Here is a 26,248-nt window from a genome sequence, read left to right on the forward strand (position 1 = left end):
GGCAGAGCGACGCACAGTGGCTGAAAGTGGTACTAAAGCTTCACGCAGCTTCACGCCGCGTATTGCGCGAATGAAGTGGTCATTTGAAAGCGATGCCCACTGTATGTCCGTTTGTATATTTTACGGGGATGTTCTGAAGAACAATATTCTGAGCTTGTCCCTGGTGTACAGGGAGATTTAGCGGTATTTTTAAGAAATCTATCCATCATAGCATATTACACAAGCAGGCTAGCCTAGATCTTTGCAAGAGACCAGTGTAGCTTGCCGCCAAACTAAGTGACGCTGGATATGTTGAATCATGTACGCATGTGCAGAATCAGATTCAGATAGCATAATCGTATAAAGGGGGCTTGGAAGTTTGTAGACTTCAAAAAAAAAAAAAAATCGGAAATCAGTCCACGACCCTTTCAGAACGTCAGGCGACCCAAAGGTTGAGAAACGCTGATCTTAGCAACATGAATGGGAGACCACACCAAAGTATATTTTATATATGTATTATTTACAAGAAGTCAATCTGTGTAAGGCAAAGCAAAACTGTTGTGTAAGTCAGCATGTGGACAGTCCAAAAAAGGTAAATGAAGCAGGACTGCAGCCAGCGCTACCAAGAGTGCAAAAGTGAAGAAGCAAGAGAGAAGAGAAAGCAGAGAGAGAGAGAGAGAAAACTGGAGAGCACTGATTTTATCCACCATCCAATTAGCACACTTGAGCAGAACTCACAAGCTCCACAGTTTCCCTCTTGATCACTTGCAGGAGGAACAGACACAGGCCACAAACAATATAAGGCTAGCCATGGAGAGAGAGCTGAACCCAGCAAGATAGAGCTGGGGTGTCACAACAAGTACATCTGTATCTTATTTTTGCTTTGTGCAACATTATTTAGAATCAGGCTGTATGGTCTGAATTAGTGAGGCTAACCCATATTTTAGGTACTCGTGAGATATATCTGAGCTTTACAGTGAATACAGTATACTTTTTTCTTTTGCTCAGCTTATTAAGTACAATGAAAATAAAAAGGCTAACTTTGACAATGATCACATCACTTTTCACAAAGAACACATTGTTTTGATACCATCACACTCTAACCACCAACAGACCTGCCAAATTTGTACAATATCAACAGTGAACAAATGTGTGTGACTGGTGTTACTTCAGCATCACAAGTTCACGTGATCTGGCACAGGGAAACTGGGGAGTCAGGCCAAACATAAAACCCAGGATAGAGGGGCTCAACGAATGTGGAGTGGACCGTGTGCAGGTGGGTGTGTGTATTAGATGAGATGCTATAGAAGGACAGAATGCCGGCCGGCCAGTCTAGGTACACTCCTACTCTGTTGGAGCAGGAGGAGGGGGCAGGTATGTCAGTGTTTTCATTATTATGCTTAACAGTGTATTTTCCATTGGAGCACTCCAGATTCCAGGACTTATTATTATATCCGAGCATGCTAGCATTATCCCCTTCTTTCCTCTGCATGCTTTTATAGGCCACAGCTACATCAGCTCCATTCCCACTCCATTCAGCCTCCCAGTAGCAACGTCCAGACAGACCCTCTCTGCACAGCACCTGAGGCCAGCAGTCAAATCTCTCTGTGTTGTCAGGATAGTCTAGCTTCTCAGTCACATACACCACCTTTCTGTTCTCCTCAGAGAGACAGAGATCTCTGTGTGCTGTGTTTGGGTCCAGTGAGAGATCACAGGCATCTGCACACAAAAGGACATGAGGAGAGGATAGAGAACATGATCAGTGCTTCTTTTTGCTACACCATAGATACAACATACAGATCAATTGTAAATAAAGTAACTCATACATGGACTATATGTATAGGGAGCATTCAAATGTTTTGCTAAAGCATAGCCTAAAGGAACATGACAACTGGTTTTGGTAATTAGCTTATTTGCCAACTACACCAAAGTTAAATAAAATGATATGGTAACACATTACTTGACAGTATCTACATAAGAGTGACATGACGCTGTCATGACACATGACCTCTAACCCTAATCCTTACTAGTTATGACAAAAAACGAATGGCCCTTAATAACATAAGCATGTCAAATGTCATAAACATGTATTACTTGCTGTATTACAGCTGTTTCAATCATCCTGACCTGGCAGTAAACCTCATGTATTCTAAGTAAATGCACACATATCTGTGTTTGTACTACAACCCCAAATGAGAAAGAGTTGTGTGTTTTGCCATGTTAACCTATGGAGGAGACAAATGAAATAAAACACACATTCAACTTTTGCTTTAAATAACTACTGAACAGTGTTGTTGTTCAGAGCTGAAAATGCAACAGTGTTAGACAGGACAGATGTAGGTTGCTAGTGGCAAAATATTAGCTTTCAGTGTGGTACAATTTAAAATGTTTCATTCATCCCTAGTAACAAAATAAAAGCATAATGTGGTTGTCTTTACTAAAGGGGCACAGATTGTATTTAAAGGGGTACTGACATGTTACAATAATCTACCTCAGATTGACAGCTGCCTAATTCAGATGTGCAGGAGAGGACAATGTGATTGGTCACAATGAGCATAATGTTTGTGAATAATGCAGTGCAATTTTGGATGCTTGGGCATTGCAAGTTCAAAATCAAACCATGGGCATTAGTAACAGTAGTACATGACTGTAGCAAATGTTACAATTGTATTGAAGGTGTGTGAACTTTATTTGGAGGTGTGTTAATAGTATTAACAGTTAAGGTATATAAAACTATAGGAAGTGTGTAAACTTTGTTCATGTGCCTTTAGCCTCCACTATGTCGCTGCTAGGATGGTATGGGCAAGATCAAAAATGATTGTATGGCCCACAAGAACAAGAAAAAAGAAGAAAAAAACCTGAAGACTTACATTTCTGTACACCTGGTCTTAATCTCATTTCAGCACAGTGGTCCATTCTGAGAAAATAAATATACATGGACAGAGAGAGAAAGAGAAAGAAGGAGAAAGAGAAAGAGAGAGAGAGACAAAGAGAGAGAGAGAGAGAGATGCATGTTCATTGACAAATTTAATTCACCAAGTCAAACTAATAGGGCTTTCATCCTAAGTCCTATTCTCACAGGATTAGTTTGACATGAGGATGTTTTAGAGAATCCCCACAAATCAAATCAATATGTCTTAAAGGATTGATAATCATAGGACATACATTATGAAGTGATTATGGAGAAATACTTTTGATTAAATGTTCCTCCATCAAGCTTTCTTTACTCAAGAAATCTTTAAATTCAACAACATTATATTGAAACACTTGAAGAAGGCTGGAATCTTCATGTAGCAAAGTTACTTATTATAGTGGATGGAATCATGTGCATAAACAGATACACACATGTGCATAAACAGATACACACGCACACACATACATTCACAGTAATCCTACGTATGACATATACTCACACAGTAGACATATATACGCATGCATGCACATGCACACACACAGGCACATAAACAGGCAAACACACAAGTACATGCACGCACACACACACACACACCCACACACATAACATAAACATGTACATGCACACATGCACACAATTCAAGAATTTCTCAGAATTATGAACAGGCAAGATGGAGGCGGATGGTGCCGCCTCACTCTGCTACTGGAGGATCAGGCTCACTGCAACTGTTATGGATGTTATAGCCTACTGAATAGATGGCAGGAAAGCACAGCACATGTGAATTTCTAAATGAAGAGTGAATAAATGCACTTGCTTAATTGACAACAAGTTGTCGATGGTTATTTATGCAAGCTTGTGTAGCCTAAACCAGACATACCTAGGCCTAGCCAAATTTATCCTGGTTGTAGATAAAGCAGGATATTAATTTCCCAACATTTTGCCAGATTAGGCTAATAGTGGTTTATTGAGGTTTAATATCAATTGAAATAGCATTGAAATCACATTGATCTTTAGTTTGGTTGTAATTTCTACATTGTTTCAACATTCATTTTAGTGGAAATACTGCTGAAATACTGTTGATCTGTAGTAAGAATTTCAATATTAATGAAGGGTGCAAAAGTAATGTAGCCTAGAATCAATGTTGCAGTGTGACGTTGATTCAATGATTTTAACGTTGAAAAAGTTATTTTGATTTAACACAGATTCAATGAATAATTGTTATCTGGGTGCAGAAGGAGCAATCATCAACACCAACTGAAAGCCCCGTTTTGCAGGTAGCCTATTGCATTGCATACAATTAGGCTTTCTCTGAACTACATTTTCCAAAGGCCAGCTTTTGTGCTTGTGTCACAACTTCAGAACGGCTTGACGCACATGCTTCAAATTTGGTGTGAACATTTGTATGGACTCAACTCAAGTTCAAACCCACCTTGAGTGTGATATCAAGAATGCCTGACACACAAGGTTTTTTGGTAAGAAGGTTTGTATGAACTCAAAGATTAAGTGATTCAATGTTTTTTTCAGCAATCTCCCCACCAACATTAAGCCAGCAGCTTTCCATCCACTATTGTAATTCCTCTGGCATTACATTTCTAGTTATACTTGCCATTACAAGATTTGATATTACTATTTTATTTCCTTTGTAAAATTCTCCATAAAGCTAGAATAATTATTAGTTTTTTATTAATTCATTTTTATACAAGTCTGGTAAAAGTCTCATTTTCAATATTAAACAATATTTTTGCTTTGTTCACCACATTGTGATAGCTTGCTAGTCTGATAGTAGCCAAGCTGAATAGCCTAGCTCATGCTATAAGTGAGATAACAATGCTAACAGTGAGCGGAACAATTTCTGACTTCGTTTTGCTACCTGGAGCTCTTTTGTGAACCTGTGAGACACTAATGATTCTGTTGTTATCAGTCTTCAGTAGCTTGTTTCATGCTACTTGGAGCTCTTTTGCGAACCTGTGATTCTGTTGTTATTAGAAATAAATGGCTGGGAGTCATAGAGACGTAACAGCTTTGCATTATCATTACACAACAGAGAGAAGGTACATAACTACTAAATTCAGATGGAAGTTATGCAACTACAGGTGTGGGTTCTCTGTACATACTTGAGTGTCTTCAGTTCACAGTCAGGATCCTCCAGTCTAGCAGATAACAGCTTCTGTCCTGATTCACCAAGATGATTGTAGCTCAGATCCAGCTCTTTTAGACTGGAGTGGTTTGATGTCAGAGCTGAAGCCAGATAACTGCAGCCTTCCTTTGATATTAGACAACCAGACAACCTAATGGACAGAGAGAGAGTATCAGTCGTGATTTACATAGTAATGATGTTTGTAACTACTGACAATGCCACAAGTGAAACCAGGTTACATCCTGGTGGAAGAATGTTTTTTTGCTGGCTAGCACAGTCTTTTTCTTTTCCAGAGAGCAGTCAAGCACTCTTGAACTTTTACAGTTCAAGTTTTAAAAGATAAATCTTGGCCAAAAGAGATGATAGTCAGACTAAACAAGCATACTGTAATTTGACAAATATGACACGAGTGGGAGTGGTTTTGGCAAATTATCTTGCCACAGATTTTCTTATCCATACAGGTGTTTATCAACTACTTTAAATTCCATTTATGTGAATGTTAATATTCCACTGTGTGCCTTCTCAAATAGGACTTTTATTTATTAAGTACCCTAATTTAACACCTTAATATCTCCAGTTAACCAACCTTAATATCTCCAGTTTAGAATCAGGACTAACCAATCCTTTAGAGAGATGATGGATTGCAGGATCTTCAAGGTCATTGTGACTTAAGTCAACCTCTATCAGGGAGTATCCTGGCTGTAGAAGAATTTCACAGGATTTCCCACTGATGTTACAGTTGGCAAGTCTGCAAAAGAAAATAATAGAAAAGCAAATTACATTGACAAAGTAAAATGAATACCTAATATACTACTATTTCAAATGTATCAGTATTAGAAAACTAGATGCACTGTCCTGTTTAGATGTAAATTTGTTAAGCTATATAAACTATACTATACAAATATAGTAGCGATGCAGCATGTCAGATTTCATGAATGTGGACCTTTACAAGACAAGATATTTGATCAGGTATGTATTGAGAGAGTAAAATGTGTGTTTTAATTACAATATCTATTTTCTAATTAATTTTGTTTATTCTCCATCAGGTTAAGAGGGGTACACTCTTTTTATTCTCCATCAGGTTAAGAGGGGTACACTCTTTTTATTGCAACTAATAATCAGACAAACAGAAAAACTAAAATGTAAATTAAAAAAGAATGCTATGATTTTCAAATTTACAAGAATGCTATGATTTACAATGCTATTTATTTTTGGGGTGTTATAATGAAGTCTATTAACCTCAGGATCTGCAGTTTACAGTGGGGACTAGTGAGTCCTGCAGAAAGAAGCTGAACTCCAGAATCTCCAATGGCATTATGACTTAGATCGAGTTGCATCAAAGAGTTAGGAGACTGCAGGGATCTTGTCACCGTTTCACAGGAGATGCCACTCAGTTTACACCCATCAAGACTGGAAGAAAGAAATCACACATTTCAATAGTAACAATGTGTAGGTGGTGGGGTGCAGTGCCCATGCCACATTCAAAGCACAACTAGAATATATTTTATTAAACACTCCAGATGTAGACAGATGGGTGGTGTGCTTTGCATCATTCTACCCACACACATTTTATCACATTTTATCAGTGAAAGTGAAAAGTAAATACTAAATGAACTAAATAAGCAATTCCCGATGTGATTTAGCCAATGCTGATCATGTTGATCAAGACAATACCTAAAGTATTCACTGCACTGCATGGTATATTTTGTTGAGTATTACAGCAAATCAATGCATGAGATCATGTTTATTTCTAAGTAACTGTATTTCCATGTACATACTGTGCTGTTCTGAAGCAACTCAGGACTGGGAGCAGTCTCCTGCGTCCCTCATCTGATGTGTTGTATCTCTTCAGGTCAAAGTCATCCAGCACCTCTTCAGACATCAAAAGCATTTGGGCCAGTGCTGAACAGTGAGTAGGGGATAATGTGTGTCTAATGCCCTCTGGTGATTTCAGATTGTACTCTTTAATTTCGTCATGAATGGAATGATCATTCATTTCAAATAAGCACTGCAAAAGACTGATGCATCTTTCAGGGGAGAGATCCTCTTTGTTGATCTCCTTAATGTACTGAGACATTTCCTTGATGCTGCCTGAACTGTTGTGTGTGCAGTCCAGGAAATCTTGCAAAAGTATCTGGTTGCTTTCCAGACAGATGCCCAAAAGGAAGCGTAGGAAAAGATCCAGGTGTCCATTTCTACTTTCCAACACTTTTGATATTGCGAGCTTCAGTAACCCTTCTAAGCAGATGAGTGAGCCGAGACTTCTTATCAGACAGCTGTATGAAACAAAGGCATGGAGTGCCGCCAGAAACTCCTGGATGCTCAAATGCACAAAACAAAAGACCTTCCTCTGGTGAAACATAGATTCTTCTTTGAAGATCTCAGTGCACATGCCAGAGTACTGTATGGCCTTATCAACATCAATGCCACAGTTTCTCAGGTCTTCCTCATAAAACATCAGATTGCCATTTTCCAGATTATTGTAAGCCAGTTCTGCCAGCTTCAGTATGATGTCACTCTGTGATTGCTTCTCTTCATTTGTCTCAGTTCCACTTTCATACTTTTGATTCATCCTGGTGGTCTGGATGAGCAAGAAGTGTATAAACATCTCAGTCAGAGTTTTGGGGATTTCCTGGGTGCTGTCCCGTTCCAGCATCTGTTGCAGCACAGTAGCTGCAATCCAACAGAAGACTGGGATGTGACACATGATGTGGAGACTCCTGGATGCCTTAATGTGTGCAATGATTCTATTAGCCTGATTCACATCACTGATTCTCTTCCTAAAGTACTCCTCTTTCTGTGGATCATTAAACCCTCGTACTTCTGTAAACTGGTCGATGAAACAAGCAGGAATTTGACTGCCCGCTGCAGGTCGTGAGGTTATCCAGATGAGTGCAGAGGGAAGCAGAGTTCCCTGAATGAGGCTTGATATTAGAACATCCAGTGGTGACGCTTGTTTTACATCAGATACCAGTAGATCTTCATGGAAATTTAGTGAAATTCGACTCTCATCCAAACCGTCAAAGATGAACACAATCTGACCGTTGGTGTATTCTTCACTGTTCAGCTTCTTCAGCTCAGGGTGGAAGTCAGTCAGTAGGTTTTGAAGACTATACACATCATCCCTGACTAAATTGAGCTCACGGAAAGACAGTGGGATTATAAAGTTTATATTGTGATTGGCTTCTCCATCTACCCAGTCAAGAATGAACTTCTGCACTGAGACTGTTTTTCCAATGCCAGCAACACCTTTGGTCATCACAGTTCTGATGTGCCTCTCCTGTCCAGGTAAGGGCTTGAAGATGTCATTGCAGTTGATTGGTGTGTCTTCTGTGGTTTGTGTTCTGGATGCTGACTCTACCTGCCAAACCTCATGTTCCTTATTCTCCCTTTCCCTCTCTCCCTCTGTGATGTAGAGCTCTATGTAGATCTCTTTGAGAAGTCTCTGGTCATCGGGCTTATTAATACATTCAGATATACCTTCAAACTTCCTCTTCAAAATGGCTTTATGATTCTGTTCAACGTCTCTTTGGACCCCATCGTCTGTTTTTCATCATTAGCAATAAACAAAGAAGTCTATTAGTATGTTTGAAAATACATCTTAATATTGCCTTTTATTTGTACAACCTTCAACAATCATGGACACTCCAGATACAAACATTTATTTGATAAATTGAAGTGCAATACTGTATGTCTAAGTACAAGGTTTTGTTGGATTGTGACAATGATTTTATTTATTTGTATAGATTATTTTGCTGGTATAAACTTCTAAGATATCAAACTTCTATTGTTCATGTTGATAATTTTGAATCTGAAATGGGGAGATAATGGTGGTATTTTTATTATTATTTTGGCTGGGGTGCTTCATTAAATCAGATGGATGGATCTTCAGGAGTATTTTTTAGCATATTCTGTGTTATAGCTATGAACACATACAATAGCTCAATTAAAAGGTGAGATTTTAAGCTCTCGGTGGGTGCAAACCGTGTATTTCTACACACCTCTGTTCCTGAGAAATCCCAAGCTAAACAGTGGCTAGTTTTCATCAAAATCGCTGTTTTTTTTCTAGAAATGGAGATATAACGTCTTTCATGAAATATGAAGTGTTGCCTGTTACTTACTTGTGTAAACTTTCCGGGAAGTAATCAGCGAGACCTGGCGAGACTGCCACCTAGTGATAGACCCACGAAAATGGCCTGGTTTTGATCTGATGTGCATGCGTCACTGATTCGACCCGAAGCGGCAACCGAGTTATGATAAAATGTCCAGATTGTGCATTTTCATGAGTTTCACGATCGTCATATATTTTATTTCCATAAGGTGTGTTAGAGTGACTAGTTTCGTAATTTAAAAAAAAAAGCTAAAAACGTAATATTACGTTTTTGGCACTCAACGCATGGGAAGGAAAAACGTAATATTACGTTTTTGGCCCTCAATGATTTAATATCTCATAAATCATCAGGAATTGACATGAGTTCATAGTCTGTTATTCGTGACCTCATACATGGACAATACATCACCTAAAGCATTATGTACAGTGGGCACAACATTATGAATTATGATTAATTATGCAGGATAATGATGATTTCTTTTTCTACCAAAAATGTGGTCACCCCTGCTCAAATTCTCTGAACACATGTCATTATTCATCACTTTAGTTGAGGGGCCACAGACATGATGAACTCATGAGCGATTAATTTTAAATTCATGTAATCATGATGATCATGCTGATGAAATCATAAATCATAATGATGTATCCACCGTGCCGAATGCTTTAGTTGATGTGTTGTTCATGCATGAGGTCAGGAATGATAACTCATGTCAATTTCTGATGATTTATAAGATATAAAGGACTAAATTAATGTATAAATCATGAATTAATTAATGCATGAATTCATGATAATTCATGTATCCTTACTGTAAATTGTTACTCTTTGTTCAAATTTTGCTGTGTAGGTCTCCTAAAAGACTGGTGAGCAATATATGTATAATTTTTGTAAACGTTATAGTTTGAGATATTAACGAAAAACAAACGTATTTTTCCCCATTTCCCCCTTTGCATCAGGCATTATGACATCATAAAGTTTAACCTGTTCCAACTGCCAACTGTTCAACTTCCTTTTTCTCTCAGTATATCTCTCCATTCAACTAATAGAGATACAAGGCATCTTCCCTACAACTTTTTCTCCATTTATCTACTTCAAACCATTCATCCATCCGTTAAACTATCAATCTGCCTATCAACATTCATTAAACACTGTCTATCAACATGCATTAAACTAACTATCAGCATCAATTAAACTATATGCCTGTAAACATTTATTAAACCATCCGTCAATCAACATTCTTTCTTCAGGAAGTTCCTAACCTAGGGAGTGGGAATTTTCAGATGGGGGTGGGTAGTCAGCACCCTATATGGCTCTGGGGGTAGTAATACTCAAATGTCTCTTGTGACGTCTCAATAAGGGAAATTTCTGACAAGCTCACAGAACAACATTAATTAGCTTGTAGTAGTATGACACCAAAACTTCTTCATGCCATTTTAACTGTAGACATATACAAATAATTATTAAATGTATGATTACCTAAATGGAAGTTATTTAACATAATCAACCCTGCATAATAAAATGACCTCCCATCAAATAGTTATGGCCATACAAAGTTCCTTCATTGCATTTTTGCAAAAGTAAAAACATCAGGGAACCCTCACCTATATTTGTCCTAATGACTTGTGTATGTTGAGAGTGCCGCTGTTTGCAGGTTTCCACAGGACGCTGTAGAGAAGGTTGTGTTCTGCATGTCTTCCCACACTGGGGACAGGCTTGGTCTCCTAGTAGTCCAGGCTGCTCCCAGTGACTGCTGATGCACTGCCTGCAGAAACTGATTCAGTGTAAGGTTGTGTTACTAGGGCTGTCAAAATAACTGATAAATTTCGATTAATTAATTTGAGAAAAATTAACTAATTAAAAAAAATAATGCAGATTAATCGATTCCGTATGACCTTTGACCCCGAGCCATTGTAGTCAGTAACCATTAAACTGTAAAAAGAAGGAGAGAGAAGAAAATGTGCTGCCTAGATCATTGATTGGAACATTTACTTTTAAAAAAACGGCCTGATGGTGTTGATTAAAATAAAGTCCTCTGCAGTGTCTGCAGCAAGGAATTTGCATATCACTGGAGTTCATCAACTCTAAAGTCGCACATCAATGCAAAGAAATAGTGTTGACATTGAGGGGAGTGTTAATTATCTAGGCTAGGTTATATCTGTAGCCTGAAATACCTTGTATATGAAAAAAAACTTCTTCCCGAAGCATTTTTGAATTTATTTCCTCAGCATATTAGGTCATATCATAGATTATTATGGCCATTATTAAAATAATAATAAAAAAGTTTTTGAACTTTAATGTCACTAATACTGATTATTCAATGATTAATTTGAATTTAAATATTTAAAATACTTTCACAGCAAATATTATATATGTGATTAATTTAGATTAATTAATCACAGAGTATGTAATTAATTAGATTATTTTTTTTAATCGATTGACAGCCCTAGTAAACACTAATGAGCCACTGTTCACCTGACCTCTGTCTGCCCAGGGAACTATTGAGCATAAACGCACAAAAAATGGCTGGCGTAGTCTATGGCTTGTGGCAAACACATGCAACCACATTTTGAACCAGAAGAACAGCTAGTGGAACTGACTTTGTATTATTCACATGATGTATTCTTCAACATGATGTTTCAAAAATGTTAGCCTAGTTGATGAATAGCTGCTTATGTAATATTTTGCCCCTGCCCCCGCCCTAAAGTCAACATTATTAAGATACAAACATGTAAGTTAAATTACCCATCTGAAAATGTACTCAAGTAAAAGTGTGTGTGGGGGGGGGGGGTAGATATATGTGATCTACTTTAAGCTTGAGCAAAAGTTGATTTTCCAATTTAGTTTCACTCATCCTTGGTCGCTTTGCAGTAGGCCCGGAGTGGGTATTCGGGAGAATCGGGAGAATTCCCGGTGGGCCGCTTCACTTCTGGGCCGGTCGAGGGAAAAATATTGACATTTGCCACGTTAATCTATCTTCTCTTAAAGTTGGCTACACACGTTCGCATTCTATGCCTAACACCGCAGCCTTTGCATGGGTTGTTCTCCCCTTCCAAGAAGAGTTAATTGGTTGGGTCCATTTAGCCTGTTTTTTCTAAAAAAAAATTCTCATTTACCAGCCGGGCCGGCCTTAAGCGTCAGGGAGGATGGGTGGTAGAAAGAGGCCATGAGGGACTGAAAAAAAAAGGTAAAAAATACGAAAAGTATTGGAGGAAAATGCTGCCAAATATGCCAAGCTTCCAGCTTTTGTTTTGAAGAAGAAGACATAAGTGGCAACTGTTAAAGAGAGATAGCCTTATATTATAGCGGCATAATTATTGGGCTAATAGGCCTATGGACGTTGTAGCGTTGTCAACCTATTCGCAAGCAACATATTAAATTAATTAAATTATTAGCCTTTTTATATCATCCAATATGGCGATTCATAGACTTTGCAAATATTATGCAAATATAAAGTTATTTTATGTAAGAACAGTAGGCTATGACAGCAGTAGGCTACATGATCAACCTATATGCCTTGTTTGCTCAGAAGTGGGTGTCGTAAAGGAGAAAATCACCAAACAACATGATAGCTGACCCATGCAGAAAAAAACATGTAAACAATACAGTAGTTCAATATGCCTCTTAGTGGAATTGTGGGATACATTTCAAATGCTTTATTTCTTCCTTCCTGTTTTTGTTAACTTATCAACCTATAATTGTGGAATAGTGGAATATTGGTAGCCTATAATAAAAACTACGTGATCGTAAGAGCTGAAATTATTATATTTATCCAAATTCCACCACCGCTAAAAAAGTGGGCCGGTCTTGGGCCTGAAACTCCCGGGCTGAAAAGTGGCCCCACTCCGGCCCTGCTTTGCTTTGAACAGTAATCCAGCAAAAGTGAAAAGCCGTTCACTGGCAGACACCCTTGCTGTCTCTTATACTAGCCAAAAGGCAAGGAGGGTTCGGGGGCATGCTCCCCTGTGACGGAAATTTTGAAAAATAACCCCTTAAATGATGACTTCTGGTGAATATTGTAGAAACTAATTGACTTAAAATATATCATCTTAGAATATTGTAGTATCTCACAAAAGGCCAGAGTTCAGTTAAAGCGATGGTTCGGAGTAATTTCACCCTAGGGTCCTTTGCACCTAGCCTAGAAATCTAGACATTTGCTGCCAGGGCTAGTCTAGCAACTCTCCATTGACAATGTGAGCTCCAGAAATCAAAACTTAATCTGGCATTGAAATCGTGTATAGAGTCATTTGTTGGGCTTAACATAATGATTGATGGCAGAGTTGCAACGGTTTGGCTTGAATTCCCTGCTACTTGAAAACAAATATCCTATTGCGTCCTATTGCGTGCAGAGGGAATTTGAAAGACAACTGATTATCCCGCACCTCGGACTGAGCACTGCGAACGGTGAGTGCCCGGACCCTACATTTTAATGTGGGTCTGGCTCGCCAGGCTACTTTGCACCATGACCCCGAGCCAAACACCCTCCCAGAACCTTTTTTCATGGTGCAAAGGACCCTATGGTGAAATTACTCCGAACCATCGCTTTAACGGGTTAGAAATCAAAATTAGGGGAAATAACTGCTTATAAACTTATTTCCAAGGAAAGGTGACCACAAATGTCAAAACAAGAAATGGTGGTATAACAACAAGGTGTTAAACTGCTTGAATATCTCTGATATTGTTAGGGCTAAAATTATCTGAGACAACCCATTGAAAGAGCAAAACGTACACTTTTCTAGGTTATGCATGTAATAGGAGTTATCTTGTGATCCACCGTCATCTCCATCTCTTTCAGAAAAACATGTTAAATTACAGATTTAAAAAAAACTACTTAAAAAATACAAAATACACAAATACACTACTTAATACAGTAATGTGAGTGAATGGTTTTAATTACTTTCCAGCTCTCTCTCTCTCTAGAGAGAGAGAGCTGGAAAGTAATTAGAGATATTCTCTAGAGAGAGAGAGAGAGAGAGAGAGAGAGAGAGAGAGAGAGAGTCTAATGTAACTCACTTTGGACTTGATGGGGCTGATTCATTGCTGAAGTGGGGATGAGGACTCATAGATCGGTTGGTCTTCACAGACATATGGCTTGGAACTGGAGAGGGAATTCTCTTCATCTGCAGGCTAGAAAAACAAGGACACAGAAACGATGAACACACACATAAGAACACTCATATACGTCATTTCTGAGTGCTGGCAAATCCCTAGTAGCACCATTAGTACAGGTGATGCACTGACTGCTCAAACAGTTCTTTTACCCCCCCCCCCCCCATACACGTACAAAGGTGAAAATATGCTTTTTTTCTACAATGAGCTTCTCTTGAGTAGCACAGATGTGTAATGCTATTTTGAGCCGTTAGTCAGTGGCTTAAAGAAGCAATTTACTTTGGCGTATTAAAATTTCCCCAATTTTGCCCCGGCTATTTTGTTGTCAATGCAAATTCTGTTATTACACAAAATTGCACAGATTGACATTGTTTTGGTCCCAAAAGACAAATGAAAGTTATCAACATCCAAAATATAGACATGCAGTTGAAAAACACCAGAGGTCTATGTGAAGTCCATACTCTCAATTCTATTTTACAGTCCTTACTTTAACCCTTTAACCTTGTTATGTTTAAACTTGACTGATTTAGTAGCCTGACGAGCCAGACCCACATTAAAATGTTGTAGGGTCTGGGCATTCACCGTTCGCAGTGCTCAATCCGAGGGGCGGAATAATTGGTTGTCTTTCAAATTCCCTCTGCACGCAATAGGACAGCGCTATGAGTCCCATGCGTTTTCCACCAGCGGAGCTAGTTGGCTAGTTCAAACTTTTGCCAACTTAATAAAAGCTTAACTTGTGTCACACTGTTCGCCAACAGCAACATTATCTTATTTGTTTTCAAGTAGCAGGGAATTCAAGCTAAACCGTTGCAGCTCTGCCATCAATCATTATGTTAAGCCCGCCTAACGACTCTGTACACGATTTGTTTGGCCTGATAGAAGTTTAATTTTTTTCAAGCTCACAAACCAACGGAGAGTTGCTAGACTAGCCCTGGCAACAAATGTAATTTGCTGCCGCTAGGGTGCGTCTAGATTTCTAGGCTACTGATTTAGGGCTTGTGTCCACCAATCACGTTTTTTTTTGCACTGGCAGCGTCTATTTTCCTACGAATTTCGGCATTCACAGTGCTCAGCTCCCTCGGCATGGACGTTTGTGAGTGTGTGTGTGTGTTTGTGTGTGTGGTTGTGTGTGTGTGTGTGTGTGTGTCAGTGCACTTGTAAGAGAGAGAGAGATGCACCGTTTCTAGGACTAATAACTCACTTTGGACTTGATGGGGCTGATTCATTGCTGAAGTGGGGATGAGGACTCATAGATCGGTTGGTATTCACAGACATATGGCTTGGAACTGGAGAGGGAATTCTCTTCATCTGCAGGCTAGAAAAACACAGAAACGATGAACACACACATAAGTTATTTCTAAGTGCAACAATCTAATATGTTCATAATAAATGGCTTCCAGTGACCTCTTCCTTATCCCCAAGGGCTTGTGCCCACCAATCACATTATTTTGCACTGGTAGCGTCTATTTTCCTGTGAAGTTTAGTGTTCGCAGCTCTTAGCTCCCTCGGTGTAGACATTTGTGTGTGTGTGTGTAAGCGTGATTGTGAGAGAGAGAGAGAGAGAGAGAGAGTGAGTCTAATGTAACTCACTTTGGACTTGATGGGGCTGATTCATTGCTGAAGTGGGGGGGATGAGGACTCATAGATCGGTTGGTATTCACAGACATATGGCTTGGAACTGGAGAGGGAATTCTCTTCATCTGCAGGCTAGAAAGACTTTGACATTTTGACACCATTAACAGCAAGCAAACCCAGAGGAGCAGAATAACAGAGGGATATGTGTGATTGCATTACCCTCCTGTTGTATTTGCTTCATGTTTACTAGTTTTGTGTCCCCGGTCAAAAATGGCTGCTGCGTTATAACTTTTTATAAATCCATATAACACATCATCTAATATTAGACCTTTGTATCAACTAAAATTCTATTGGATAATACCAGTTTTGAACTTCCATTTGCTATTCTATTCTATTGAGGAAAGGTTCCAGTGGGGGCTGGGATAGAAGCAAAGAGGATGAGTGAAGTGTGTGTGTGTGTGTGTGTGAATGTACAGAAGCACAGGTACAGTCCTGATCAATAGGTCTGTGCCTGGCCTCATTTTTTTTACACTGACCATTATATCACCCATTAATTTCTAATGGCCGGTCACTTTTGACAGGGAATACACATGGGTGTTCTAAAATTAAAGACCCAAATTGTTATGAAAATGATCAAAATTGTGTTTGTGTGTTCAGATGCCCTGTGATAACAGTCATGATATCGGAATAGGGCCCCTCAGCCAAATAACATAGGTTATGTTATGTGATATGTCTTAATAGGGCCCCTCAATCATATAACATAGGTTATATTATTCACCCTGATATGTAAACGGGGCCCCTCAGTCAAATAACACAGGTTACACTATGTGTGATAATCATGCTTTGTAATTGCCATATTTTTTCACAGCAAGATGCCTTAAATGTGTTGATGGTTATATTTGTAAGTCTCAATCTGTCATTTATTTGCACAAAACTTGCCAGAAGTCCTAATTTTAAGGGGTTATTGCCTTTTAGCACAACCAACCGCGACCCAGCTAGAGGATAAACGGCAATTTTTTTTTTTTTCACTTCATGTGAGTGGTTCTGTGCAGAAATACATGAGCAGTTGATAGTCATAATTAGTGTTTAAAAGAGGAAGTAGAGGCTACATGTGTGCTAAATTGTAGCAGAACTAGTGACCGCCAACCAGACTCTGAAAAGGAGGACAAGTTGTCTATAAAGTGAGGACAAATTGGCCAAAATGAGGACACCCCCTAATGTCTGCTTATAGGCTTATTAGTTGTGAAACTGTAGCTAGCTGGCACATATGTGCATGTAGGACTATGTTGTGTATGTTAGCTTCCTTCCCGCCTTAAGAGATGTGCTAGTTGCAGCAGCCTCGGCTTTTAGCTCGATTGTTAGCACGCTCGACTCCCAAATCCAAGGTGTTGCTGTTTGTGGGGCGAGTGCATGACTGAGCGTGCAAATCAACACAAGGCATTGGTGCCGTGACCCGAATCAGGAGTGAGGTTTAGACATAAACATGCAATTTGTGTGCTACATGTTTACCACAGGTCTGCCAACTCACACATCGGCCGTGAGACTCTCATTTTATTGGCTCTCACACCACACCCCCCCTCGATTTCTCACGGTGAAATGTCAATCCGGTCGGTCAAATAGTCAGAATATATGAACAATATTTTTTAGAAATATTTTTAAAATCTCATTAACAACCTTGACAACATTGTTCATAGTGGCATTGTCCAAAAAAGTATTTAAATTGTGCCTCCTGATCTTAACTCACCCTGCATCAGTGTGTGCTGATACATAATCGTCCATGTCCTTATCATTCTCTGTGGGCAAACTAGACTCTGGTGTGAGTGTCTCACTGTGACCTGTAGCCTCCTCTGTCTCTTGAGAGACACTCATCCTAGCAGCAGTGGGAGAATCTCTTTAGGACTGAACAGAAAAAAAATGTAAATGTGTTTGCTTCAAAAAGAGCAGTCAGCAATACATGTATATGGATGACATTACATGGACACAGGAGTGAGTTCAAACAGTAAAATGCATCAATTGTGCTTATAGTTTTGAAAACATGACTACATATTGGGCAAGAAAAACAGGTTTACGATTGTAAAATCTGTAAATATTATGTTGGTAATGAAATATACTGAAGTGAAAAAGGTCATTAACATTTTCCCTCGCCCTTTTAACAAAAACATAAAAAGACTTATTTTATGAGTTTAGATATGAGCTCAATCCTTTATGAGTCAAGAAACTGTTATCACACCGTTGACATTTCCTTCAATGAGGCGCAACACATGAGTCATGAAGCACACCTAGCCTAGGCTATTTCAGAGAGTCAGAAAATACAGCCCTGGCAAGAGGAGGGAAATAAAATAATTAAAAAACAAGAAACACAACGAGAATGTGTTACACAAATAAGTTGTTTTGCCAAGGGTCTAAATTTAAATGTATAAGCAGGAATGTGGGTTGATTGAAAATTGCTCACTATAAAAAGCCAATACTTTCAATCACACATGAACAGCTGACTATGTAGCTCTCCTGCTTGAACAAGTCAGTGTAAAAAAACATAGGATTTTGCAAATATGTTAAGGATTTTTCATGTTGTAAAAGCAATGGTGGTTGTAAACTGTACTTAAACTGTTCTCTCAATTAGCTTATTTCTAATTCATGAATATATGCATTCAGGAACATCAGATATGGCCTATATGATTTTCCTTAAAAGCATTATGGTTGTGAACTGTGTTAATATTGGTTTCTCTAAACATCTCAATTACAATTTTTTTTTTAATCTAGTTCATACCATTTTCTTCTTACTCTCTCAGGGTACTTTGCTCCTCTGAGGGTAATTTTTAGCTCCACTACAAAAATATGTCTCCAGAGATGAAGAATGGATTGATTTAAAAAAATAGGCCTATGTTTTTTTATAGTGACCTCTTCCAAAATATTTTATTAGATCATTAGTTATAAGATGCCCACAAATCAATACATACAGTATTCTTCACTGCATATTTTAACAACAACATTTTGCACAGGATGGTGGATATCGATTAAATGTTGTCTGTAGTTTTTCAGTGAAATGTGTTACATTGCAATGCTATTATTATGCAGGTGTGTATTGCCTGCCAAGTATTCACTAAAAAAATCCATTAATAAAAAAATGTTGGAATGATCTATGATGTGGGATTCTGGTGTATAGATACATGACATATGAACAGACACATTAACATTTGTGTCTCTGTGTGTGTGTGTGTGTGTGTTTGATGTAGGACGAGATACAGTGGGCATCGCTTTCAAATGGCCACTTCAGTCGCGCATTACGCGGCGTGAAGCTGCGTGAAGCTTTAGTACCACTTTCAGCCACTGTGCGTCGCTCTGCCACTGTACATCGCTCTGTCAGTGGTAATTGTTACCGAGAGGAATCCCAGCCTACGAATTCAATAACAAAATAAATCGTAATTAAACATTACCTCGATTAAGGCTACTTGGGTATGGCTTAAGGCTTGACTACACGGTGGTAGCAAAAATCGAAATCTGCTTTTGATAGCCTACCGGTGCCGCTCCACAAAACGAAAAAATATCTTAATTTGCTGTCTATGTTATTGTCAGTGTTGGGGGTAACGCTAACTACATAAATCAAAACAGTGTCTTAATTTGCCCTACTTCTTGACTGCAATGTAGTCAATTGACTGCTTGACATGTCATTTTTATTTTTCTGTACAATAAACAAATACATCTGCTTATGCCGCAGAATTACATTCATATTTATTGACTGCAGACGCCACTTCCCTCCCCATATTCCAAGATTAAGATAGTAGCCTATACAAAAAAGCACTTCATACTATCATAAAAATTCGTTAAAACTAATAGCTATTTTGCAATTTGACAAAACACTGGTCCTCATTTTGCTAATGCTAGGACGATATGAGCCTGTTGCATTTAGTTAGATGTCCGAAGTCAACGCATGATGTTTGAAAACCACTGGCTTGTAATCACAATAATTTAACACAGGACAGTTGGATAGCCTACTGCATCATGTCCCCATGCCTACATTTTTGTGAGTAGCATAGAGATCGTTAAAAACAATAAAGTATGGCTCTCCGTTTGGGACATCGAAAAACGTATATTTTAATAGACTACCGTCGAAGATGCTGACTTGCAAAAGCCTCGGGATAACACGTTATCTCCACTATCATCAGTCAGGCCCCTTGATCAAAGTGGGGAATGAAATAAAAGTTTGAGAACCACTGGTTTAACAAGTTACCTGCAGTCCAGAACACACAGAATCTGTTGCAATATTCTGATGATCGGCAATGATATCGGCAAATGTTTGTTTTCCAAAGTAAGAATTTCACCTTCGACAATGAATAGCTCATTACACTTGTTACTGTTAAACGTAGGCGTACCTGGTATCATTACAAACATTATTCTGTGTCCTAAAACTGGCATATTTTATGGCATTGTGTCATGTAAGTTTGTTGCAAAATCAGACATGTGTGAGGTGGTCAGCGGGAGACAATTGAGACACACATTGGATTGTGTTATTACTTGAACATTCCACACTATCCACAGCTGTGGTAGGCCTAGGGGCAGGAGGATTACTGTTAGCGCAGGCTTTATATACATAAGGCCTTGAATGTTGTCTTGTTTGTGGAGCGCTTTGCTTCGAGTCTGTAATCTCAGCTTCATTGAAAAATGAGGGCTTCCCTCAATGACCCTCCGAGAATAAATAAAGGTTGAATGAATGAATGAATTAATGAATGAATGCAGGCTTGCCCAAAATAGGCTAAAGGCCTGTGGTTTGCGCAGCCTACAGTACGGCCTACGGAAAAAGTTGGCATGCATTGTTTCGCTCCCCGTGCACAGGGATTATTTGTCATATTATTAATCACATATGATTATTTGTGAAATTGTGCAAACAGGCGCAACACATTTGAAAAGGAAGGACTGGTAGCATGCAATCTCACGGGAAAGATTGATTTAAGAACGTAATCACAGTGTGTGGCTGTGGCGCGGGCGGAAGACAGCAATTGGCAGGGGAGGGTCATGTCTTTTTTAACAATTCTGTCGGAGGGTCATTGAACAATTTCTAGCAGGCAAGAGAGGGTCATGCAACTTTTGACTGAAGCACTCAAAATTCCTCCGGTGGCCCCTTCAATAAATAACGAACAGTCCCTAGATTGCTGCTGGGCTATATGTTTTGGTTCATGTCTGTTAACAACTCATTGCCATCAAACGCATAGCCTATCTCGCGGTTGCATCCATTACAAACAAACATGCAATGTGAACGTCTGGGATTGGGGAGAGCACTAAATGCTCTACTGAATAAGCACGAAGTCAAACCTTTAAATGAAAATAACTCTTTAATAATAATAATAATAATAATAATAATAATAAAAAAAACGCTAATGAAGTAAACTTGTGACAATCAAAAATCGTTTATCGCCTGTAACTCCGTGATAACAGGACGTAACAGGAAGGCATTTGGCTGAGCAAAGGAGGTTAATATGCTCTATATTTTGTCCAAATGATGTCTGTCTATCATCGTTGCACTCGGAGAAAACCAGAATGTTTAATTTGTCCTGCGTTTCTTCTAACGGGCTGCAAACGGATTCACTGCAGTTAACCAAATATTTCTTTATTAGGGCAGGGCAGGCATATTTCTGGCTATTAAATTATTTCTAAACCAGTCTGCTAAAGTCTGTAGTGAAGTCTGTGTAGGGTTTTCCAGGCTCCATTTCTTTTTACGAGACCCTGCTCACTTGAGCCATCTACCGGTTGTTTGGGTTGTTGCAGCATCTCACTGGAAAAATACAAATTAAAGCCGCGTGATACCGCGTGATACCACGAGTGAAGCTGGCCAAGTCGAAGCACTGCCCACTGTAACTATCCTAGTGGAATTCTTTATGTAGTGAAGACATTGACTACAAGATTGCTACACTTTTTAAACAATTTGGTAAGAGTTTAATGTACCAATTTAAGTTTAATTTCACTACTAATTACATGTACGCCCCTGCTGGAAGTCGTAAGTCAACAAACCTTTTCCTGACACACTCAAAATTATACAAATGGTGAAGGTCTGGGTATTCAGACTAGTACCCAGGTTACACACTGTCAGGCAATACCATGTTTTGATAAATAAATCACTGAGACCACAGTATAAATATGTCAAAGACCCTACTTGGGTGTGAATGTTTTCAACAATCAGTGTTTGTGCACTGTAACTAGTCCAAGCAGGCATACTCTTAAACATACTCGTCAAACTAAAGAGGTTTAACATCTGATTGAAATGAAAAGGCATTCCCCACATTATTATTGCCACAATAGTTAGAAAAAAGAAATTATATATACATTAAATATGACAAAACAAACTTACAGCACTTGCAAGCGTTGTTTCATGGGACTGTTTGTGAAATCCACTCCATTGGCACTGTCTAATGGCTGGCTGAACTGGCTGAACCACTTCAGTCAATGACGTTAAATACACTGAGCATGTCATGAAACTGAACTTAACCCTTTCACTTCCTCACAGGAATGCAGATAAACACATGCATTTACAGGCAATGTGACTTGTATATAATTATTCCAGACTTAAGTACAGTAATTGAGTAAATGTACTCAAGTAATGTCCACCACTGGTCATGTGTCCAATTGTGTTTAGAATTTTTTAAAATATGACTACAGAATGTGCAGGAAAACATGTTTATGATTGTAAAACCTATAAATATCATGCTGGTAAAGTGAAATAATATATGAAAGTGAGAAAAGGTAATTAACATTGCCCATGCCCTTTTAACAGAAACATGCAAGTACTTATTTTATGAGTTTAGATATGGGCTCAAACCTTTATGGCTGAGGACTTTGATAAAATATGAAGTAACATTAATAAATCATGTGGTTGCAAAGAGACATAGGCGGGTACAAATATATCCTGAGTTTGGGGATTGCCAAACTGGTTGAACAAGTTTGTACTTGTTTGTACTTCCAGTAGATTATATGTTAACTCTACCCTGTCTTGTAGTCGTTTATATCTGTGTGCCTGGCCGTCACAACCAGGTAGGCAAAGCAGACAATTCTCAAATGTCCTGAGCTGAGAGGGGGCCCCCGAGAATGGCAGCAATGACTATTGTGTCTGCACTCCTTTAAATTCTATGATCGGACATTTACATTTGCAGGAAACTGCTATCACACCGCTGTTGACATTCCCCCAATGAGGCCCCAGACTGTCAAAGGTTTGTTATTTCAGAGCACACCTAGCCTAGGCTATTTCCGAGAGTCAGAAAATACAGCCATGACGAGAGGAAAAAAAAGTGAGAATTTGTTATACTAAGTAAGTTGTTTTGCCAAGGGTTTAAATTAAACCATTTGTAGCAGGCTATCGGCAGGATTGTGGGTATATTGTCAACTGCTCACAATAAAAAGCTAATACTTTCAATCACATAATATGAACAGCTGATAATATGTAGCTCTCCTGCTTGAACAAGTCAGTGTACAAATTAAAACATAGTATTTTGCAAATAGGCCTATGTTTAGGATTTTTCATATTGTAAAGCAATGGTGGTTGTAAACTGTGTTTAAACGGTTCTCATAACTGCTAAAAAAAAGAGATAGTGTTAGCCTCTTTCTAATCCACGAATATATGCATGCAGGAACATCAGCCAGTGTTATTCTTTGTCCAACTGTGAGCACACAAGGTTCCATTATGGTTAGTGTAAATCTCATGCATGTGGCGTGATAACCTCAGGGGCAGACAGGCCTGCACTCTGAAACTCACTCACCACAGTATTGGATGTGCTAGCCGCTAGTTGGTTTATTCCTGTATTCTTTGTGTGAGGGCTGTTAGTGGATTACAAATGGTGGTCTCTAAGAGGCAGTGATGTTAGCCCCAGAGTGAACTAAGCGAACTTGGATAAAACATAACATTTCGCTGCTGTCGGGTGGAAACCTTGTATCTGCAAATCCATTAGTGTTTAAAAACATATATTGTTTACACAAAATATTTCAACATTGCGTTGTCAAAAAACAAATATTACGAGGTTTCCATTTGTTTCTAATTCAAAGAGAGACTGTGAGTTATATTTGGCAAAATTGTAAACAGCATTAATAAAATAATAATACAATAAGTGGAAGGCATGTTGAAAGTGTACAGTGTACATATGGTGCCCCAATTACTGTAAGTCCAGGATGCCCCCTACTGGGCATGTCTGCATGTGCATATGTGAATGGATTTGTCCTGTAAAAAGTTCATATATTGTTGCATAATACAGTCTGTTCATATATATATATATGCATGCATATAACTGTCTTCGTTGACTGACACCTTGGTGAAGTTAGTTACACTTTGCCAATGAGTTCAAATAATAGACGAGTGCAAATGCGTGAAGGCTATGCTAGGTTTTAGTAAAGCATGGTTTAAGAATGACTATTTCATACGGTCTCGCAAGCAGCCTCCTTCAAATGCGCCGTTGAATGCCAAAATACCAATGCATTTATTTGACATATCGTGCTTTGCGCCGTTAAAGGGAATGCCAGATGCCATTCTCATTGGTTTAAAATGATGTTACGCCCCAAACACACCCATATGACTGATTAAAAAACCTAGGAACACCTTGTTGCGCCATGCGCTCCACTTTTGATAACGAAACGCCTCCCAATGTGAACTGGACATCCTACTAAATTGGAATAGACTTTTGACGAGTGACAATGCACTTTAGAATGTCATGATAGGGCCCATAGTCTGACAGAAGCCGTTGTGTTCTTTGGAGAGACTGGATGAATAGGATAATAATAATAATAATAATAATAATAATAATAATAATAATAATAATAATAAAAACACCTAAAGAACAATGCAATTATGTGTTTACATATCTGCACATACACATATTGTAATCCATGTGCAGCAGATCTGTGACTTCTGAGTAATGAGTAATACTTACACATGACGTTGAGCTTCACTGGTGTGGATGGGTGTCCTTAATGGCCTTTTAGAGCACAGGAATAATCTCCCTCATCTTCAGCACTGACTCTCTGGAGGAGAAGCTCAGAGTTGCCTGTTTGTTCACCAGGTAACTCTTCTCCATTCTTTCTCCATACCACTGTGGGGTTGCTATTCAATCTACATGAGTTATTACAGGTCAGCCTCAACCACTGATTCAGGAACCCAGAGAGTCAGATCTAAGTGGGAAAAGAGGAGTTTAGTGAGAAGTATGTTTCTTGGTGTGCAGGTGATCATGCCTTGTTGATGGCTGTTAACAAATAGCATTAATGTTGAATCATGGCAGATTCACCTGTGACTGACAATTGTACAGCAGAGCAGCTCTTCCATTTGTCAATTGCTGTGTTTGTTAGAATCCTTGCTCTATATTCAGCACTGTCTGCTATCTTCACACCAGTGAGTTTTAATGTGCAGTCATTCTTATTGGTGCCATCTTTCTTCCAAAAGTACTCCACTCCGCTCGTCCATTGTAAGATGAATTATAAAAAATATCAGAGGGCTCTTTTTCTTTATCAGCATTAATGAACCAGAAGACTTTAGTTGCTTTTTTACCAGCAGAGGGAGTGAGAGAGCAGAGCATGACCACTGATGATCCAGTCACAGCACAGATGTGGTGGTGAGTGAGTTTTACCCAATCAGTTCCAGGACAACCTTCTGCACTACTCTCACTGAGGACATCTGAAAGATGGATCAGATTATGGAGTTATTATTACATCAAGGCAGTATTTTCTGTGACACCTCAGACATGCAACAGTGCTAATGCCTTTCTCCCTTCAAGAACAGTGTAATGTGTTTGTCTAACAGAGAAAGAGACACTATATTACTACATAGTGCTCTCGTCCCAAAAACACAAATAAGCTTTGTTCACATAAGGCATACTGTATTTCTCTTTTCAAATCATCAAAACTAGGTATAATGACCAACATAAGAGGAACTGACATCATCATCGTCACAAATCCTTGTAAGCTCTGAGATAGTATGCATTTAAAAAAATGTACATGATTATTCCATGATACTTAAACTTTAAGTAAATATTATGTATGTACTGTATATTGTGTATCACACAGTACATTTAGTTTGTGATTCTCTGTGAGGAGTGTATGTTAATGTTTCTGTGTGTGCTTGCTTGTTTACAAGGAGGGAAAGGTCATTAACGTTGTATACAGTAAGTATAAGTATAAATATATATACTCTTTTGATCCTCTTTTTGTGAGGGAAATTTGGTCTCTGCATTTATCCCAATCTGTGAAACACACTCAGCACACAGTGAGGTGAAGCACACACTAATCCCGGCGCAGTGAGCTGCCTGCATCAACAGCGGCGCTCGGGGAGCAGTGAGGGGTTAGGTGCCTTGCTCAAGGGCACTTCAGCGTACCTTCTGGTCGGGGTTCGAACTGGGAACCCTCCGGTTACAAGTACGAAGCGCTGACCTGTAGGCCACGGGTGCCGTTGCTCATTTACACTTC

General features: G+C 38.9%; 1 protein-coding gene across 5 annotated transcripts; it reads right to left on the reverse strand.

The window, feature by feature from the left end:
• Nucleotides 1-478: 478 nt before the first annotated feature.
• On the reverse strand, nt 479-24,823 carry LOC125298396 (NACHT, LRR and PYD domains-containing protein 12-like). Of its 5 annotated transcripts, none has more exons than XM_048249100.1 (12): nt 24,724-24,823; nt 17,565-17,719; nt 15,836-15,961; nt 15,447-15,560; nt 14,150-14,263; nt 10,741-10,910; nt 6,809-8,573; nt 6,270-6,440; nt 5,617-5,778; nt 5,008-5,181; nt 2,850-2,896; nt 479-1,698 (listed from the first exon to the last, which is right to left on the reverse strand). In XM_048249100.1, exons 2-12 carry the CDS (start codon nt 17,687-17,689, stop codon nt 1,163-1,165), a joined length of 3,504 nt encoding a protein of 1,167 aa, XP_048105057.1. In that variant the 5' UTR covers nt 17,690-17,719; nt 24,724-24,823; the 3' UTR covers nt 479-1,162. The 5 variants fall into 5 exon arrangements, with proteins under 5 accessions (XP_048105057.1, XP_048105058.1, XP_048105059.1 ...); XM_048249101.1 differs by lacking the exon at nt 24,724-24,823 and adding an exon at nt 22,161-22,234 and having other exon boundaries at nt 15,836-15,952; XM_048249102.1 differs by lacking the exon at nt 24,724-24,823 and adding an exon at nt 22,161-22,234 and having other exon boundaries at nt 10,741-10,901.
• Between the last annotated feature and the right edge of the window lie 1,425 nt (nt 24,824-26,248).

This window comes from Alosa alosa, chromosome 7, assembly GCF_017589495.1.
Source record: "Alosa alosa isolate M-15738 ecotype Scorff River chromosome 7, AALO_Geno_1.1, whole genome shotgun sequence".
NCBI classification, from domain to species: domain Eukaryota; kingdom Metazoa; phylum Chordata; class Actinopteri; order Clupeiformes; family Clupeidae; genus Alosa; species Alosa alosa.